Genomic DNA, 14,587 nt, shown 5'->3' with positions numbered 1-14,587 from the left:
AGTAAAAAGTACTTCAAAGTACGAAGCTAAAATATTAACAGCTCAATCTAGGAGCCTAAATCATCTCCAATCATGCTCCTCACTTCTGGTTTTAACAACAATCTACTTTTGTTATGTCAGAAACTTTTAGGAAAGTTGTGTGCCTTTATTTTCACAAGTTTTCTTCTTTGAAACGACAATCGCAAAATCAACTGATAAGAGTTTAAGGATAAGGGGGAAACCCTTTAGGATCGAGATGAGAAAAACATTTTTCACACAGAGAGTGGTGAATCTCTGGAATTCTCTGCCACAGAAGGTAGTTGAGGCCAGTTCATTGGCTATATTTAAGAGGGAGTTAGATTTGGCCCTTGTGGCTAAAGGGATCAGAGGGTATGGAGAGAAGGCAGGTACAGGATACTGAGTTGGATGATCAGCCATGATCATATTGAATGGCGGTGCAGGCTCGAAGGGCCGAATGGCCTACTCCTGCACCTAGTTTCTATGTTTCTAAGAAGTTGTAGTGGCCTGTGTGATACTTCTCACAGCAAACTGTGCCTCTGCCAGCTGGAACCAGGTTTCGGGTTCTTCGGTCCACAGCGTTGGGAGCTTCAACGCAACGGCGTTATTATCCATCACGATGCGTGATGAACGACGCGGGGTCACCAGTGTAGTGGCCTGGTCAAGGTCAGGAAAAGACCGGACACCAGGCGGATTCAAAAGAAGCTTTTTAATTCCTGCAGTCCGAGTACACACCACGACACCCTTATCTCTACCCCTAGGGAGTCGTCAGGAAACCCCGTGGCAGACCAACGCCCCTGTCCCTCAATCGGCGAGGGGGATGATCCAAGGAGTGGCCTACCCCCCAGGGACCGCCACAAAGTGATGGTAAGATAAGTGTTTCAACATGGCAAGAACTGTTTCAGGCCTAGAGACTGAGAAACAACCAATTTTGCCACAAACTCCATCATTATTGTGTAGCCTCATCAACAAACTGATACCCCAGTCATCATCAAAGCCAAAATCACTGATTCTAATGGCGCAATCAACTGCGTCATTAAAAATTCATGGCATCCACCAACCACAGTCCCACATGGTCCCCTCTCACCCCCACCCCCATAACACCAAAGCCCTTCACTGCTTCAAAATACATTAAAGATATAGCAAGAGTAATAAGGTTATTTCTGATCAGTTCGGGTCGCGCCCATTACAAGAATGTGGTGGCCTCGGAGAGCATGCAGAAGAGGTTTACCAGTATGCTGCCAGAATTAGGGGGTATTAACTATAAGGAGAGGTTGGAGAGGAAAGAAGGATACAAGTTGAGGCAGTAGTTTTGTAAGGAGAAATGGATCAATGTTTATTCATGTAGAGGAAAGAGATGATCAAAGAGATAATGGATGTCAATATCGGTTAACGCAGGAGCCAGGAATATAGTAGTTTACTTGGGTTAAAAGTTATGGGGAAAAAGATGTATCCAATGAGCCATTCATAATACTCAAGTATCTATCTACTTCCGAAATGAGAAATGTTCTCACAACTTGCTAGTCTCTCCACAAATTGGCAATTGATTATTTATTTCCTGATGTTTGAAAGCATGAACTGGAAACATAATCTGCAAAGGCTGAAGCTATCGATTTGATCCACAGAAAAAGCAATATTCCTTAGTCACTGACTGCATATCTGTGCACTGACAATCTGAAATTTAACAAGACCGCTCATTTTCTATGAGCATTTTATAGTCATAGAGCGATACAGCGTGGAAACAGGCCCTTCGGCCCAACTCGCCCAACAATATCCCAGCTACACTAGTCCCACTTGCCTGCGCTTGGTCCATATCCCTCCAAATCTGTTCTATGCATGTACCTGTCTAACTGTTTCTTAAATTATGTGATAGTCCCAGCCTCAACTATCTCCTCTGGCAGCTTGTTCCAAGCACCCACCACCCTTTGTGTTAAAAAATTACCCCTCAGATTCCTATTAAATCTTTTCACCTTCACCTTGAACCCGTGTCCTCTGCTCCTCGATCCCCTACTCTGGGTAAAAGACTCTGTGCATCTACCCAATCTATTCCACTCATGATTTTGTACACCTCTATAAGATCTCCCCTCATCCTCCTGCACTCCATGGAATAGAGACCCAGCCTCCTCAACCTCTCCCCATAGCTCACACCCTCTAGTCCTGGCAACATCCTCGTAAATCTTTTTTGAACCCTTTCAAGCTTGACAATATGTTTCCTATAACATGGTGCCCAGAACTGAACACAATATTCTCCATGCGGTCTCACCAACGTCTTATACAACTGCAACATGACCTCCCAACTTCTATACTGAATACTCTGACTGATGAAGGTCAAATTGCCAAAAGCCTTTTTGACCACCTTATCTATCTGCGACTCGACCTTCAAGGAACCATGCACCTGTACTCCTAGAACACTACCCAGAGGCCTACCATTTACTGTGTAGGCCCTGCCCTTGTTCGACATCCCAAAATGCAACACCTCACACTCATTGTATTAAATTCCATCAACCATTCCTCCGCCCACCTGGCCAATCAATCCAGATCCTGCTGCAATCTTTCACAACCATCTACACTATCTGCAAAACCACTAACTTTTGTATCAACAGCAAACTCGCTAATCTTGCCCTGCATGTTCTCATTCAAATAATTGATGTAGATGACAAACAGTAACGGGCCCAGAACCAAACCCTGAGGCACATCACTAATCACAGGCATCCAGTCTGAGAAGTAACCTTCTGTGGCGTCAGCCTAAACAGGGCCACTCATGCTCGAACCCTCGTCAGGAGATACGAGGGCGGGCACGTGACGTCATGGGCTAGAGGGAGTGTCCTGATATAAAAAGCTCTCTCACCACGAGACCTAGACCACGAGGGAACAACCTCGCTCAGCTGCAACAACATTGTATTATAGTTAGCGCACCAACTACCACCGAATAAATGATTCTTTCAACCGGCCGACGTCTCCTTTATGCATCACGTATGGTGCCGCTACACTGGTGACCTCAACGTGATGAATAAAGGAGACGTTGGTACCCTCGCACCCCTCGGTACCTCAGGATCGCCCACCCAGAGCGTCACTGCGCCCGTGGAGCCTCCGTCCCGACTCTCGCCCGGGGTGTCCCCGGCCCATGTGTAGGAGCCGCCCTCGACCGCCGTTATTTTCCTTCCTGGTTGCCGACGTCTCCCAGCCGTTGCTGGGGGACGTATTTCTCAGGACACTCTCCCTTCGCTGGTCGAGGAGATACGGCTGTGTCTCTTCCAACCGGCGGCTTCTGCATCGGTCCTCTCGCACCCCTCGGTACCTCGAGATCGCCCACGCAGAGCGTCGACTGCGCCCGTGGAGCCTCCGTCCCGACACTCGCCCGGGGTGTCCCCGACACACATGCAGGAGCCGCCCTCGACCATTCTATTCCTTCCTCTGGTTCTGGGGGGGGGGTCCTGTGGCATCAGCCTAAACAGGGCCACTCATGCTCGAACCCTCGTCAGGAGATACGAGGGCGGGCACGTGACGTCATGGGCTAGAGGGAGTGTCCTGATATCAAAATCTCTCTCACCACGAGACCTAGTGAGACAACTGGCAGCTGAGCACGAGGGAACAACCTCGCTCAGCTGCAACAACATTGTATTATAGTTAGCGCACCAACTACCACCGAATAAATGATTCTTTGAACCAGCCGACGTCTCCTTTATTCATCACGTATGGTGCCGCTACACTTCCACCATTACCCTCTGCTTCCTTCCATGGAGCCAATGGAGATAGCTATCCATTCAGCTATCTCTCCTTGGATCCCATGAGATCTAATCTTCCAGAACAGCCTACCATGCGGAACCTTGTCGAACGTCTTACTGAAGTCCATGTACACAACATCTACAGCTCTGCCCTCATCAACCTTTTGGTCACGTCTTCAAAATAATCAATCAGATTTGTGAGACACGACCTCCCACGTACAAAACCATGCTGACTGTCCCTAATCAGTCCTGGTCCATCCAAATGCCTGTATATCCCACCTATCACTCTCCAGTAACTTACCAACCACAGATGTTAAGCTCACTGGCCTATAGTTCCCAGCATTTTCCCTGCAGCCCTTGAAAAGAGGTACAACATTTGCCATGTTTTTTAGTTTGCTCCTTAGTTCCCAAATCTCCTCCAGGTTAACGAAAAGTAGAAATGGAACTTATTACCTGGGAAGCAAAGCTACGAATGTAGCCAGCAGGCAGACCAGGTAGAAGAGTGGTCGTGTCAGTTCATATTCCATGGTAAAGTATGGATTTGACGGAGGATTACAATTCACACAAGTTCCTCCGTAGATCAGCGCAAACGTAAAATACAGTACAACACTGCCGATCATTACAGACCAATGGATCCAAGTCTGAAACACAAATAAATCATTAGTATATTAACTGGAGTTTGTGATTAAAAATATTTTAAAAAACAAGTTTGTAGTATAAATAATAGACAATAGACAATAGGTGCAAGAGTAGGCAATTCGGCGCTTTGAGCCAGCACTGCCATTCAAAAGTGATCATGGCTGATCATCCCCAATCAGTACCCTGGTCCTGCCTTCTCCCCATATCCCCTGACTCCGCTATCTTTAATAAGAATAATGCATTTTATTTATGGGCGCCTTTCAGGACACTTAAGGCAACCTTACAGTTAAAACAAGTTTACAGACAAATTACAAGTTTACAACAAATTACAGAATTCGGAGAGAGAGCAGCGGCAGCTAGTCGCGCCAGCTTTCACTCTCACTTCCGGCAGACATTTTCTTAATTTCTCATTTGCAGCACACCAATAAAAATAAGACACAACACCAAAGAAGAATTTAACAGCAAACATAAAAACATCCCCCCACAATGGTTCTCACTGTGAGGGAAGGCAGCAAAGTCCAGTCCTCATCCTGTTGTTCACCCCGTGCTCGGGGCCTATTTGAGGCCTCCGCAGTCGCCGCGGCGGCGGCCCGATGTATCAGGCCCTCTCGCTGGACGATGGAGCTCCGGCGTCGGGAGAACACTCTTCAGTGGCTTGGAGTCTCTGGAACGGCCGCTTGCTGCCAGAGACCGCGGCTCCCGAAGTCAACAGGCCGCGCTGGTCGGAGCTCCAACACTGGCTATCTCGTCGAGAGATCCCAGGCTCCGCGGTGTTTAAATTCAGCGCCGCCAGCGGCTGGACGCTCCGCAACGACAACTCCACAATGTTGGAGTCGGCGGTCACAGCACTCCGGAGCTTACCACACGGCATGGTACTACCACGCTGTGCCGCCGCCAAAGCTGAAGTTCTGGCCGGCCCCGGCAGGAAACACCGCTCCAGTCCCGTTGGTCGGCCGCGAGGAAGGGGCGAAGATGCGGCTCGGAGGAAAGCCGCATCTCTGACCATGTCGGGACTGAGAAAAAAGTTTCCCCCTTCCCCCCCCCACCCACATAAAAAGATTAGACCTCCAAAACAAAACCTTTTAACGCACTAAAAAATAAAAAAAGGGTGAAGGGACAGACAGCTGCAGGCTGGGCAGCCATACTCGATGGCGCCCCCTACTCACGCTTTAAGAGCCCTATCTAGCTCTCTCTTGAAAGTATCCAGAGAACTGGCCTCCACCGCCCTCTGAGGTAGAGAATTCCACAGACTCACAACTCTTTGTGAGAATATGTGTTTCCTCGTCTCCGTTCTAAATGGCTTACCCCATATTCTTAAACTGTGGCCCCTGGTTCTGGACTCCCCCAACATCAGGAACATGTTTCCTGCCTCTAGCGTGTCCAAACCCTTAACAATCTTATGTTTCAATAAGATATCCTCTCATCCTTCTAAACTCCAGAATGTACAAGCCCAGCCGCTCCATTCTCTCAGCATATGACACTCCCGTCAATCCCAGGAATTAACCTTGTAAACCTACGCTGCACTCCCTCAATAGCAAGAATATTTTTAAACAAACTAAATACTTCATGGCATTAAATAATCCAAGTCCTTTTATGATATCCAGCAATTTACCAATGATAGTTTGTTACTTAAAGCAGTTTCTAATAAACATCAGGTTTGGTTATTGTAGTGTAACAAGTATAAATGCTAGCATGTTATTCTCAAGAGCAATGGGTCATGCTTACAATCCTAAGGACTGGTCACATGATTCTGAGGGGCATACTGTGCATCGCAGTAGATGAAAATTCTTTCACACCTATGTTGTAACAGACCTCCCAATGGAATTATGTACATTTTGGGGAATTCACACAAAGAAACAAAACAAACAAGTTGGCAAGTTTTATTGATTTTCATTTCAAAAAATATCTCGCAAGCCTTAAGCTATTGTACCAGCAATAACGTTTCACCAAAGTTTCACCAGGTTAAGCTAATTTCCTTTGCCTCCACATGATCCATACTGGATATGGATCCTTGCATATCCATGTGCCTATCTAAATGCTTCTTACATGCCACTATCATATCGGCCTCCACTACCACATTGAGCAGTGTTCCAGATATCCACCGGTTTCCTTGTTAAACAAAACTTGCCCCACCCAATTCCTTTAAAATTTGTCCCTCTAGACAAGATATGCCCTCTAGACTTTTACATTTCCACACCGGGAAAGAGGTTATGATTGATTATCCGATCTATGCCTTTTATAACATATGCTAATATCAAGTCTCCCCTCAACCTCTGACGCTCCAAAGAAAACAATCAGTTTGTCCAACCTTGTGGCTAATATCCTTTAATCCAGGCAGCATTCTGGTAGATCTCTTCTTGCCTTTAACAGTATACATTCTTCTTTTATTCAACCTCCCAAAGTGCAACACCTTGCACTTGCTCAGATTAAATTCCATCCCCCATTTCTCTGGACATTTCTTTAATTGATCTTAACTGCCTTCCTCACTGTTTTCAACACCACCAATTTTGGTGTCATCTGCAAACTTACCAACCAATGTATCTATTATTTTGCCCAAGTAATTTATATATATCAGAAACAACAGAGGTCCCAGCATAGATCCATGCGGAATTCCACAGATTAGACCCCTTGCCAGAATAGCACCATCTACCACAACCTTGTCTTCTATGAGTAAGCCGTTCCAAATCCAAGTGGCAGTGGATCGCATGCAACATAATCTTTTGGATCAGCCTATTGAGGGACTTTATTGAATGTCTTACTATAATCCATAAAGACAACACCCAATGCCCCATATTCATTGATCATCTTCATCACCTCCTCAAAACACTCTATCATGTTCCAGAGACATGGCCGGCCGTGGACAAAGCCATGCTTAACAGATAAAATAGGTGTAGGAAAGCCACCCTGTAGAAAGGGACACAAGTTTACTGGTTTCAATTTTTGCAGACATTCCATGAGATATAAAGTTCTTCATGAATTAAGAGTTGGTGTATGGTGAGACTAGAAGATGACGAAGTGTGTGATAGTTCTTAAGATCTTAAGGTAATGGAAAAAATGGAGGAGAGCATTCATGATAGCAGTGTGCATTGTAAACTGCACCATCTGCACTTTAAATGTCCGGAAGTGGCGGCGCTGCCCTGGCAGCAGCGGCTCACCTGCAGTCCGTTTGTTTTTGCTTTTTTTGTGTTGTTTATTTCGTTTTGGCTAGTCCAGTTTTTGTTTTTTTAGTTTGTGTTTTGCGGAGGGGGGGGGGTTGAAACGGGGCTTGCTGTCTCTCCCTGCATCTGCGCTGAGGCCTAATGGCGGAGCTGGCGACCTCGAGGCTCAGGAGGCAGAGCCCGCCGGGACTCACCCTGGGCTCGCTCTCGTGAGGACGGCCCGGCTCGGGGCTGGAACAGGGCTTCCGTGAGGGGCTGTGATGCTCCCGGGGGGCGGCCTGGTCCGAGGAAGGAACGGTGCTCCCGTCGGAGTGGCCGAGCTCGGGGAGGTGCGGCGCTCCCAGCCCGAGGGAGGAGCGGCGCCCATTTTTGGACGGCCCAGCCCAAGGGAGGAGCGGCGCCCATGTCGGGGCTGCCCGGCCCGAGGGAGGAGCGGCGCCCATGTCGGGGCTGCCCGGCCCGAGGGAGGAGCGGTGCCCATGTCGGGGCGGCCTGGCGCGAGGCTGAGGCAGTAACGGCACTCACGTGAGGGCGATCCGGCTCGGGGCTGGAACGGTGCTCCGGTGGCTGGGATGGCGTTCTGGCGGCGGTGACCTGAGTCCGGGGTTCGGCCGCGGGCCAGCGGCTGTGTCAGCAGGACTGGTGGACGGCAGCTTCGACCACCCCGGGGCCGCGGTGTTTGAGCCGCGGGACTGTTTACTACATCGCCCGGTGGGGTATCGCCTCAGCGCAGAGAGAGAAGAGGAGGGAAGAGACTGCAGCCCTAAGACTTTTGCCTCCATCACAATGAGAAGGTGCTATGTGGACTCACTGTGGTGGATGTTAATATGTGTTTATTGCTGTTTTTTATTGTATTGTATGTATGACTGCAGGCACGAAATTTTGTTCAGACTTCGGTCTGAATGACAATAAAGGAAACCCTGTAACTGTGAATTAAAACATAGCTGCATTGTTTAGAATTGTTCTGAGTATATTCAATTTCTGTATTGTTTGAGCAAAACACAAAATACTGGAAGAACTCAGTGGGTCAGGCAGCATCTGTGGAGGAAAAGAACAGGTGATGTTTCAGGGGACTTTTCATTGTATTGTTTGGTTACTTATTCAGGATGTTTAATCTTATTATAACTTGGGTTTTTTTAATGTCTGGAGTAGGGATTAGAGAATTAATATGAGTAATTTCTAAATTTACTGCCTTAAATGCTACTAATTCAACATTACTGCCTTAAATGCTACTAATTTAAGGGGGTTGGCATTGGGGGTTCAGTATTGATGTGGATAGAGAACTGGCTGGCAAACAGGAAGCAAAGAGTAGGAGTAAACGGGTCCTTTTCACAACGGCAGGCAGTGACTAGTGGGGTACCGCAAGGCTCAGTGCTGGGACCCCAGCTATTTACAATATATATTAATGATCTGGATGAGGGAATTGAAGGCAATATCTCCAAGTTTGCGGATGACACTAAGCTGGGGGGCAGTGTTAGCTGTGAGGAGGATGCTAGGAGACTGCAAGGTGACTTGGATAGGCTGGGTGAGTGGGCAAATGTTTGGCAGATGCAGTATAATGTGGATAAATGTGAGGTTATCCATTTTGGTGGCAAAAACAGGAAAGCAGACTATTATCTAAATGGTGGCCGACTAGGAAAAGGGGAGATGCAGCGAGACCTGGGTGTCATGGTACACCAGTCATTGAAAGTAGGCATACAGGTGCAGCAGGCAGTGAAGAAAGCGAATGGTATGTTAGCTTTCATAGCAAAAGGATTTGAGTATAGGAGCAGGGAGGTTCTACTGCAGTTGTACAGGGTCTTGGTGAGACCACACCTGGAGTATTGCGTACAGTTTTGGTCTCCAAATCTGAGGAAGGACATTATTGCCATAGAGGGAGTGCAGAGAAGGTTCACCAGACTGATTCCTGGGATGTCAGGACTGTCTTATGAAGAAAGACTGGATAGACTTGGTTTATACTCTCTAGAATTTAGGAGATTGAGAGGGGATCTTATAGAAACTTATAAAATTCTTAAGGGGTTGGACAGGCTAGATGCAGGAAGATTGCTCCCGATATTGGGGAAGTCCAGGACAAGGGGTCACAGCTTAAGGATAAGGGGGAAATCCTTTAAAACCGAGATGAGAAGAACTTTTTTCACACAGAGTGGTGAATCTCTGGAACTCTCTGCCACAGAGGGTAGTCGAGGCCAGTTCATTGGCTATATTTAAGAGGGAGTTAGATGTGGCCCTTGTGGCTAAGGGGATCAGAGGGTATGGAGAGAAGGCAGGTACGGGATACTGAGTTGGATGATAAGCCATGATCATATTGAATGGCGGTGCAGGCTCGAAGGGCCGAATGGCCTACTCCTGCACCTAATTTCTATGTTTCTAATTACATCAGGCAACTGATGTAAGCCTGAACTTTCTATTAAGAGCAGGCAACTGAATAACACACAATGATCCATTATACTTACCCAAGTCTTGCCTTCTATTATTAAGTGCAAAAATATAATGAACAACATTGCAGTGTTGATAGGTGTTCCAAATGTGTAGACATCCACGTCTGAGTCAAAGTAAACCTGAAAACAGAAATAATTTTCAGATTGAACTTACACTTATAGAGGAAAGCCATTTGGCCCATCGGGTCCATTTTAACTCCTGACAGATCAATCCCATTAATCTCATCCTGCCTCTTCTTATTTCCTCATACCTCTGCAACTGTATTTCAAAACAACTCAATGCCCCTTTAATATTTTTACAATTTACATTGAAGGATTTTTTTTACATTAACCAATTAACGGTATAATTCCACTGAATTCCATTCGATTCTAGTTTCTACTTTTAGTTGTTGCCAGCAAAATAGCTAAAAAACATTGAAGTAAACTTTAAGTTCAGTGGGAAATCCAATGCCTCATAAAACTAAAACAAGTACATTGCAAGAACATGTAGAAAATCGTACCATTACATTGCTTCACCAACAGTAAATCTACTCCACGTCAACAGCCATTGTTTCTAACTGGATAGGTTCAATAGATCCAATCAAGTTCGACTAAAAGACTAAACTAAGACTAAAAATCAGTAATATTTCACAGATAATATCTATTAATCAAAATTATATATATTATAAATGTCATTGGTCCTGTGGCATGCCATTGTATAGCACTATTGCCTGCGAGGCCTTCAGGAAAGTAACATAATGGGGTTCTCCGATGTGTTCTCCAATCGGTCAGACTATTGTAGTTCTGCAGATCAGTCACTTTATGATCCTCCGATTCAGACTGGGTTTTAAAAAGATTTCAGTTAACATTTCAGGTCATTTTTCAAATGTTATATTTGGTTTAAAGGAGTCACAAGGAACTGCAGAAGTTGGAATCTTGAGTAAAATACAGAGTTCTGGAGCAACTCAGGTGGCAATAAATGTGTTTTTTAAGTTATTATTTAGCTTGTACACAAAATACTGCCTGCAAACTCCCTAATCTGGAACACTGTCACAATACCATTGTAGTGTCTGGGAAAAAACTACAGTCTAAATTTGAATTTCGACAGTGGGCATGTTTAAATCTGGCATTACTTTCCTTTCCAAAAATTAAAATCCATCCACATCTCTGGAAAATAGTTCTTTTTTAATGAAAATGTAGCAGGATAAACAAGATACAGTAGCCACTGCATGCTGTAACACTTACAAAATATGGAATAAAGAAGCAAACGAGACTTTGATAAAAAGCATCCAGAGTGGAGATCCAAAATATTGATGGTAAGTAGGCCTACAACAAAAAGAATGTTAGTGTAAATGTTCTCGCATTTCTCACACTTCAACTTAAATTTGTATAAATGTTATAGATGACATCAACTCTGATGTCATGCATAATGAACAGTATGTAGATTGTCATTGTAATTTCTGCATTGATATTTAGCCTTTTATGATCTGCATAATGATACTTGCAAAAATCAAAAACAGAAGCAAGTACTGAGAGGATAGAAAGAGAAAGAGGAAGTACAGAGAGAGTGTCAGAGTGCAGAAAGATCACAAGGGAGCAGATTTATTGGTATTGGTTTATTATTGTCAAATATACCACAAAATAGAGAAAAACTGTTTTGCGTGCTACTCAGGCAATTCATACCATACCCGAGTACATCAGGTAGCGCACAAGAGAAACTAAACAGTGCAGAATATAGTGTAACAGCTATAGAGAAAGTGTAGATTCAAATAAGGTGGAAAGGTCACAACAAGGGCATGAAAGAGAGGGAGGGAGAGTTAGAAGGGGAGGAGGAATGGTGAATGGGGAGTATATGCAGAGGTGCACAGGTGGTCATAGATGTATCTTTCTCCTCTTCATCCTCAAGCTTCACCTTGACTGTTCTCAATTTGAATTTGTTTGGTCTGCAGTTTATACTGTATACGCTCACTCTTTCTGACTTTAAACAGATCAATTATGAATGGCTGTGAGCTTTATGTCCAGTTCAGCCATGAATGAATGAATGGCCTAAACTATCATGATTCTCATGCAGCTTAACTATTAAATATCGATACCTCAGAACGTTGGCCACTTGTGTAAAGTTCTGGCAGTTGGAGCAGTGTTTCTGCAGACACATCTTTATCCAGGATGCCATAGACAATCGGTGGAACAGATGTGAAAAGGAGATTGAAGAAGATGAGTATCCAATAATCAATCATAGGTGCACCAGAGAATCCACAGAAAATTTGGTACCAGAATAGTAGATTGACATAAGCCTGGAGAAGAAATCAAAGCAAAATAAAGGGCATTAGAAATTGCAGGATTTAACCATAAAAATGTAGTTTCAAAAACGAACACAAAATCATGGGTTTCTATCTTTAGTTGCATTATTTCTCTCAACTGCTGGTTTATTAAAAGCACCTGTTAATCACATGGATCCAAAATAGTTTAATCCAAAAGAAAACTGTGAGAGATATTCTTTGGGGATTATGTGGGTCAATCAACAACACCTAAAATGAGATGCATATCTCGTATTTCTGTAGAATTCACAAAGTGAACTGGAATATGCCCCTGAATAAGTTGCTGAGGATGCTTTTTGTAACATTACATCAGACTGTATAAATAACCATGTTACTTGTACAAAAAGAAAACAAAACATTGTTTTGCAAGCTCGGCATTGAATTTAATCATAAGAGCATTGTCATGTTTAAACTGGGGGGAAACAATGAAATATGAAAATCTTCTTGACAAGGTGCAGTTTAGGGGAGTTTAAATTGAAAGATGAGTAAGATTGGTTAAAAATGATAAATACAGTAAACTAACAGCTTGCCTACATAATCAAATCACACCCAAAATAATCCAGAGGAAAATCATTCCATATTGAACAATAAGTGAACTCCAAAGTCCAAAGTAACCATCTCAATTTTACCAATTTGCAGTTACAGTAGAGTGATGGCAAATAATAATGTTTTCCTTGTCACTTCACATCACAAATGCAAATTAGAGTGACTAGTACTGAGCCCCATGCTCTACTCCCTCTTCACACACAACTGTGTTCCTGCATTCGACACCAACACCAACGTCAAGTTTGCAGACGACACAACGGTGATCGGGCTGATCACCAACGGTGATGAAACAAAATACAGAGCGGAGGTGCACAACCTGGCGGACTGGTGCTCACGTAACAACTTGTCACTAAACACCTCCAAGACCAAGGAGCTGATTATCGACTTCAGAAGGTCACATAATGGAGAATACGCCCCAATCTCCATCTACGGGAACAGTGTGGAGAGAGTGTCCAGCTTTAGGTTTCTGGGCACTCACATCTCAGAAGACCTCACATGGTCCACCAACACCGCTGCGCTGGTCAAGAAGGCACAGCAAAGACTGTTCTTCCTGAGAACATTAAAAAAGACTGGTCTGCCCCAACAGCTGTTGACAACCTTCTACCGCTGCACCACAGAGAGCATACTAACGTATGGCATCTCTGTGTGATATCTCAGCTGTACGGAGGCGGAGAGGAGAGCTCTTCAGAGCGTCGTCCACAGAGCGCAGACGATTATTGGGACACCGCTACCAGCCTTGGAGGGCATCTACCACACACGGTGCCTCAGGAAGGCCGTCAGCATCCACAAAGACTCCTCACACCCTTGTAATGGACTGTTCAAACTACTTCCCTCCGGCAGACGTTACAAGGCCTTCTACGCCCGCACCTCCAGACTCAGGAACAGCTTCATTCCCAGAGCTATAGCGGCTCTGAACCGGCCCTGCTGAGTGCCCCCCACCCCCATTGACTGTCTCCCTCGGATGGTCACGTCGCACAGACACATCTGCACTTTAGTCTGTTTTGACTGTTTTACTGTTTTAATGTTCTTTTTACAAACCATGTTCTCGGGGTATCTAAATCTAAATTTTATTAGTTATTTAAGTTATGACATCGGATGGAAGCTGCATTCCAAATCTCGTTGCACTTATGTGCAATGACAATAAAATATATTATTATTATTATTATTATATTATTATTAAGTTAATACCTGCTCTCAATCCCCAACCAACAAACTCCCCTCCAATCCCCTAAGGCCCTGCTTCCTGTTTATAGTGTTTCATTTAATCAGACAACAAAAAAAAACGATTGGTATTTTGCCAACACTACCCGCCACAACACTTACCACATTCTTATAGAAGAAGTAAAGGATCATATTTGCAAGTCGGATGTAGCACCAGTGACCGTGGACAAGCAACAACTTCTTTAAATGCTTAAATCGCGAAATTGCAAAATCACTGGACATTACTGCCTGCAAAACAATAAAGGACAAATTCATTTATCCATTCCATCAATAAGTATGGGAGACTTTGATCAACAACACTAACTAGTAGTAAGAGGATATTTGCTTGACTGATCTGCTGAGCATCTGGGGAGAAACGAGGTTATATGGTTATATGGTTATAAACCATTATTGGAAACTTCAGGTGATATGGATCAGGAGGTCCCCTACACTCATTAGCATTTGTTATGCATTCACTGAGAAGAAATCACCAAACTGTGAATGTTTTTTGGAATATAAACATGAAAGTCTAAAGGTTGCACTACTTCACCATTCTTCCACAACCTGCCTTTTTCTGCAGGGTTTTC

The 14,587-nt window shown here is 44.6% G+C and overlaps 1 protein-coding gene across 2 annotated transcripts in view; it reads right to left on the bottom strand.

Moving 5' to 3' along the window:
- The window catches only part of atp10d (ATPase phospholipid transporting 10D (putative)), a 152,229-nt gene that overhangs the window by 397 nt on the left and 137,245 nt on the right, over window positions 1-14,587 (bottom strand). For both annotated transcript variants that reach the window (XM_033028123.1, XM_033028114.1), the window contains 5 exons: window positions 14,124-14,249; window positions 12,030-12,230; window positions 11,182-11,262; window positions 9,973-10,077; window positions 4,176-4,363 (listed from right to left, as the gene is read on the bottom strand). In XM_033028123.1, coding sequence (XP_032884014.1) covers window positions 4,176-4,363; window positions 9,973-10,077; window positions 11,182-11,262; window positions 12,030-12,230; window positions 14,124-14,249 — 701 coding nt within the window. The remainder of the gene's footprint in view (window positions 1-4,175; window positions 4,364-9,972; window positions 10,078-11,181; window positions 11,263-12,029; window positions 12,231-14,123; window positions 14,250-14,587) is intronic.

The sequence above is a fragment of the Amblyraja radiata genome, chromosome 1, assembly GCF_010909765.2.
Source record: "Amblyraja radiata isolate CabotCenter1 chromosome 1, sAmbRad1.1.pri, whole genome shotgun sequence".
NCBI classification, from domain to species: domain Eukaryota; kingdom Metazoa; phylum Chordata; class Chondrichthyes; order Rajiformes; family Rajidae; genus Amblyraja; species Amblyraja radiata.
Note: the sequence above shows the minus strand (reverse complement) of the source record. Positions and strands in the feature narration are given on the sequence as shown.